The sequence below is a fragment of the Trichechus manatus genome, unplaced genomic scaffold (genome assembly GCF_000243295.1).
Source record: "Trichechus manatus latirostris isolate Lorelei unplaced genomic scaffold, TriManLat1.0 scaffold00121, whole genome shotgun sequence".
Lineage (NCBI taxonomy): Eukaryota > Metazoa > Chordata > Mammalia > Sirenia > Trichechidae > Trichechus > Trichechus manatus.
Genome location: NW_004444057.1, coordinates 2,129,204 through 2,135,203, shown reverse-complemented (window position 1 = coordinate 2,135,203; position 6,000 = coordinate 2,129,204). Strand labels below are relative to the sequence as shown.

General features: G+C 36.1%; 1 protein-coding gene across 13 annotated transcripts in view; it reads right to left on the bottom strand.

The window, feature by feature from the left end:
- Positions 1 to 573: 573 nt before the first annotated feature.
- Positions 574 to 6,000, bottom strand: part of CSNK1G3 (casein kinase 1 gamma 3) — a 167,747-nt gene continuing 162,320 nt past the window's right edge. For 10 of the 13 annotated variants that reach the window (XM_023738677.1, XM_023738674.1, XM_023738675.1 and 7 more), the window contains one exon: positions 589 to 1,654. In XM_023738677.1, the coding sequence (XP_023594445.1) occupies positions 1,600 to 1,654 (55 nt within the window). In that variant the 3' untranslated portion in view covers positions 589 to 1,599. Of the gene's footprint in view, positions 1,655 to 6,000 lie in introns of all 13 variants that reach the window. The other 3 variants (XM_023738681.1, XM_023738682.1, XM_004384283.2) reach the window with 2 other exon arrangements.

Sequence of the window (6,000 nt, the reverse complement as noted above, 5' to 3'; positions counted from 1 at the left end):
ATTCATCAAAAACAATGCATTGAACTTTTGGCTAATAAAAAAAAATAAATTACAAAGTATAATTAAGTCCCTGTAAATGCAATAATGAAGTCAAAAATGTGGATTTATTTACTTTAATACACATTTCAAATGTTACCTTGAGACATTAAAAATAAATAAGCATGCCTGGAGGCATGCACTCAAAGACAAAGAAGTGACTGAATGGAAGGAGTGACAATTTATAAATGAAAGGTAAGTATAAGATTTGAACAATATAATCATCTTTGCAGCCAGTCATTTTGTTTTAACTCTTCTTGAAAATTCTGGCTAGTAATATGTGACAAAAGTACACTGTGTCTTCATGGCTTAAAACAAAGCATACTTGAAAAGTGGAATGGGTTTCTGTTTTTATAGAACTGTTACTTTGTTCATATGCAGGCACTTCAAAAGACTATGGAGGCAAAGCACCTGACCCATCCTCTCCAAAATATATTTCAATCATCACAATTCTGCTAAATAGTAAGAAAATTCCAGAGAACCAGCAAAGTTGAATATAAGAGACTAATGTGCACAAAGGGCAACAGAGTGACCCAATTTTTATTGCTGGGGGTCTTTTTTTTTTTTTTTTTAATCAAAAAGCAAAATATTTTAATAAACAGAACACCATTGTGTGGCACATCCAAAGTTTTCCGCTTAAGGGAGAACGTAACCATTCAGCAGTAGGTTTCAACAGGGTCACCTTAGACTTCACCCTTAATACATTTCAGTGAGGTTCACATTTATTTTTTCTCCTTGGTATATTTTTTTAAACTCCAACATATCTCATTTCTCAAAGTATTCATTTCCTGCTGTCTAAATACATTATTATCTGGAAGCATAAAGTTGCATTATACAAATATTTTGCATTTTTTTAATAAGCACTTTTGCCACATCTGCAACACCGCACTTCACATAGTGGTGCAACAAAAGCAGAACTCATATTCACCGCGTGACTCGTGATTTATCACTACCATCTGCAGAATCCAAAGAGCTTTTTCCTCAGTACCTCTGGGCAGTGACTGTACCATGATTTCACACAGAGACTCTTAATATGACTCATGAATAGCAGTACCATCAGTAATACTGAACTCAATGCAGATGTCATACAAAATATGAACTTCTCAAGGAATCACTTCTTTTAAACATTTGGGCGACTCTGTTTTCTCTGTTGCATTATCCACTGGGGAGAAACTTCCTGTTTGATTAAGCTCTGACAGAACTCATAAAAAACCAGGTTAGGTATAAAACTGGTTGACATTTAAGATACTGTACTGCTTTCTACAACAGGAGAAGAGCTTCTGAAAAATGTTCTATAGAACTATATTTATTGATACCACTGCACTAGTCCATTCCTTTCATTGATGGGCAAAGCACTCATGTTTTGACAAAACTTTAAAGCTTCCATAAAAGTTAAATTAGAAAAAAATATGACCGTAAGACAATCACAAAATGAAGTATGAAGATATGATGTTTTTAAGAGTGAGTCCTTGAAAATATATGTGGTCACTACAGAGATGATTTTAATCACAAGACAGCAGATGAATATGTAAGTAATTCCCCATGATCTGTCTGTGTCCAAAGTCATTTGTGGCGCTGAACAGTTTTCCTTTTCCTTCGTTTGAAAAAACAGCAGCACCTGCAGATGGAAGGAAATATTCCTTTTATTACAAAAGTACTAAAATGTCACAAAGTAAGGCTGAATCTATCACGTTAATTTAAATGGTCATAAAAAGCAAAAGGCTAGTGCAAGATGATCAGAGAACATGCCAGTAAAGCATATACATTAGTGAAACTAAGGCAGAGTTACTACTATTATGTTTCATCAACGTGCCTTTTAGGAATAGCAAGATATTCTGTGCAGCATAAAAAAAGAGCCACTTAACTGAAAAAGCTTTGCATCAAGGCTAATTGAGGAGCTACGCTGAATCCTCACTGACCCACCACATGTTATTCAGGATACTCGACAGATTCTGGAAGCGGCATGCTTTCGTAAAGTTTATCTCATGTATCCTCTCCCTTTCTCCCTGCTATTCACGTACAATTGTCAAAGCCACCGTTAGAAATGCAGTAATGATCCTAACATGGGGGGTTTTATTTTCTCTAAGAATCAGCTTAGATTCCAAAAGTAAAAAGAGAAATCCGAAATATACTCTTCAACAAGGCTTTTCCTATCATAATCACAAACCTGAAGAGAGAAAATATGTTATACAGAATGTCAAGTTATTTTTAATTAATTAATTATTTACAGGAATTTCATCAACCTTATTACGTTATTGTAAAGATATAAAATTGTGATTAACATTTAAAATAGAATAATCAGGGTTAGATGATCCAGTTTTATAAGCTATGAAGGAAATACAGTCCTGTTACTCCAAGGTGAAAAAAAATCTATATATAATACTTGAGAGAACTAGTTTCTCTCATAGTAAACTCTCCCATTCATAAGAAGATGTAACACATCATGGCTGCTGTAGAACAATGCTGAGGCTGCTATAGGCCAGAACAGTCAAATGAGAATCACTAACCAGCTCCTCCCCCCAAACGCACATACATACTTAAGTATGTGCGTATATCTCCTAAAAGTCTAGCATTCCTTCAAAAAGGTACAGCTTTTCTCCCTGTTCAGAAAGTCCCTCTATCAGAACATCCCAAATGACCTACCACATAGAGTGAAGCTCCTTTTTTTAAAAAAAAGAAAACATTCAAACAGTCACCTTTAGTTCCTGGGGCTGAGTTTGCTCTGGAACAGGCATGGTTGGCTGTCCACTGAAATCCTGTGTCTGTGTCTGTGTCTGTGTGTGTGTGTGTGTGTGTGTGTGTGTGTGTGTGTGTGTGTGTAGATGTATAAATCATATTTTGTAATAAAAGCAAGGTATATTTACATATATGGTGATTCCTTCATCAAAATGCTGTAATAAAAAGACTGTATATAACATGATCTATGAGGATCTTCCTGTAACTTATACCAACCCACATTCATAAAAGGATATTAACTCAACATTTTCAAGCTAAGCATAATAAAGACCATATAGCTTCAATTGTCCTACCAGGCAAAAGATTACAGAAGATGAAACAACTGCTAGGTATGTTTTATAGCTTTCTATGAAACAAATATAACAGAAATCCACCCTATCCAATTAAATTACACAATTTCTCCAACCACATTATCTTTGGCCAACAATAATTTTAGATAATTTATTATGATTTGTCACGATTATAAAACAAGGAGCCCTGGCAGCACAATGGTTACATGCCGGGCTGCTAACAAAAGGGTCAGCCATTCTAACCCACCAGCCACTCCGAGGGAGAAAGATGTGGCAGTCTGCTTCTGTAAAGATTTATAGACTTGGAAACCCTATGGGGCAGTTCTACTCTATCCTATAGGGTCACTAGGAGTTGGAATCAACTTGACAGCAGTGGGTTTGGTTTGGTTTTGGGTGGGGAATTCAAAGGAGCCCTGGTGGTGCAGTGGGTAAGCACTCGGCTGCTAACCAAAAGGTCAGCGGTTCAAACCCACCAGCTACTCCATGGGAGAAAGATGTGGCAGTCTGCTCCCGTAAAGACTTACAGCCTTGGAAACCCTATGGGACAGCTCTACTCTGTCCTATAGGGTCTCTATGAGTTCGAATCGACTCAACCTCAAAAGGTGTGGTTCAGTTATTTTGTTGAGGTATTCAAAACCAAAATATGTAATTGCATTTCCTTAAGTACACTCAAACAGCACTTAATGATGAGACCATAAAATGTAAGTAACTAAAAACTCTGTATTTATCAGCCGATAAAGATTCAACTAGAAATATGTGCAATTATCTATATTTACGAATTTTACTTTCATTGAAGTGACCACCAGAAAGAACTAAAGTACCCAGTTAGGACCCTAAAGGAGAACTACTATTGCAAAACCAAAAGATTCAGGATGCAGTAATTTTTTTCCCTGGATTTGGAAAATAAGTGAAATTTATTTTTAACTCAGATGGTTTCTCATATATGTAAGTCTCATTTATATAAATTTTCTAAAAAAGTAAAAAAAAAAAAAAAAATCAAGTTAAGTTACTCTCTAAGAGATGAAAACCAATACTTGAAAAAGAATCTTTCAATTAAAGACTTGATTATGGATTCAGGAAAATGTTCATACGGCAAAAAGTGAAACATAATAAAATTGGTGTTTAGAAGAAGAAGGCCAAAAATTCAGAGTAGTAAATTAAAGACTACGGTCATATTTCGAAGGAAATTTTTAATATAAAATTCTGCTAATAACGTTCACTATTCCTAATGACTTGTCTTTTCAGATTCCAATGGATATACTTTTAAGAAATTTCTACTCAAAAAGGTGTTTTAAGGGCTATGCAAACCAAGTTAAAGTCCAGGATTTTCCATGCTTGTATTGGCAATTCACCTTGTGTGCTTTATTTCTCTACGACTATTAACCTGCTTTCATGAAGTTCAGAGACTTGAATGATTCCCATTTATTATGTAACCTGTCCTTCAATTGCATGTTACTCACCACAGAAAACCATATAAGTGTCTGAGACTAAATAAAGACTTCCAAATGAATTCTCACGGCAAGACCTTCTAAATTCAAATACAATCTAAAAAAGATATTCATTGTTTCAGTCAGAAATAAGTTCTACTAAACAGAGTAAACCTCTGAAAGAGACTGCAAAGTAAAGCTGGGATACTATTAAACTGTTTGCCACCAGAGGGCAGCATTGTTTTATATGCTAGGAATGCACCCAAATACAGAAAGAACTGAGATGCTCTCAAAATATACTTTCAGAAGTATACTTACTTAAAGTTAAAAGTAAATTGATATTTTAGAGTTTCTACGGGAAAAAAATTTGCTAGGCTAATGGTCATTTTCATCTTTGACAACAAGCTATATGACACACACTCAACCTGTGGCTGATTTTTTAAGGTAAGAATTACCAGAACAACTGGTTTACAGTATTAGAGATTATGGGAGTAGGTTTCATCTCAACTGTCTCCTGGCCTCAAATACTCAATCTAAAATAGAGTCACCCCACATAGCCACCCTATCACATGACTGTTTTACTTTCCTCTCAGTACTTACCATTATTCTGAACTTGCGTTTATCTGTCTCCAAACTAGGATGTAAGCTTCATAAGGGTTTGCTCACAGATCTCCCCATGAACTGGCACAAAGCTGGTACTCATTAAATATTTATTGAATAAATAAATGATGTGCTACTTCAGAAGCCCCAAACCTCCAAAAACTGCTGCAAATTTGCCTCATAAATGCAACTAGCTCCTAGATTAAGAACCTACAAAAATTCTAAAGCATTCTAGAGTTTCACAAACCCTGTTTGAAACCTCCTAAAATGAAGGGTGTCTTTCTGAGGCTTTTCTAGAGAAAAATAGCTTATACCCAGCCCTTAAAGGAGTCTGAATCCCCAAGGTTAAGAACCACTGTTCTCTAGATGCACCTGCCTGATCACCCCTCCTGCTTTGCCATTTCTAATGGTCTCTTGGTCCTGGATGCTATGAGCCGAGCGCTACAGATACTAAATGGGTCCCATGTCTTCAATTTATGTGAGTGCAGGCACAAAAAAAGAAAGTAATTTTAGTACTTGGTACAGGTGAAAGGGGGAAAAGCAGTTATTAGTCATAACGACTGCAAATAATAGCAAGGATTCCGTGAACTGGTACATAAAAGAGGTTCTCACAGATGATGTGAGCAAGTTAATTTTATCAATAAATTCAATAATCTGGTCTTAGAAAAAGGAGCCCTGGTGGCACAGTGGTTAAAGTGCTTGGCTTCTAATCGAAAGGCTGGCGGTTCAAACCCACCCAGCAGCTCCACGGGAGAAAGATGTGGCAGTCTGCTTCTGTAAAGATTTACAGCCTTGGAAACCCTAGGGGACAGTTCTACTCTGTCCTATAGGGTCACTGTGAGTCAGAATCAACTTAACAGCAAAGGATTTGGGTGTGGTCTTAGAAAATTATCCATGCCCTTAAAATTTTA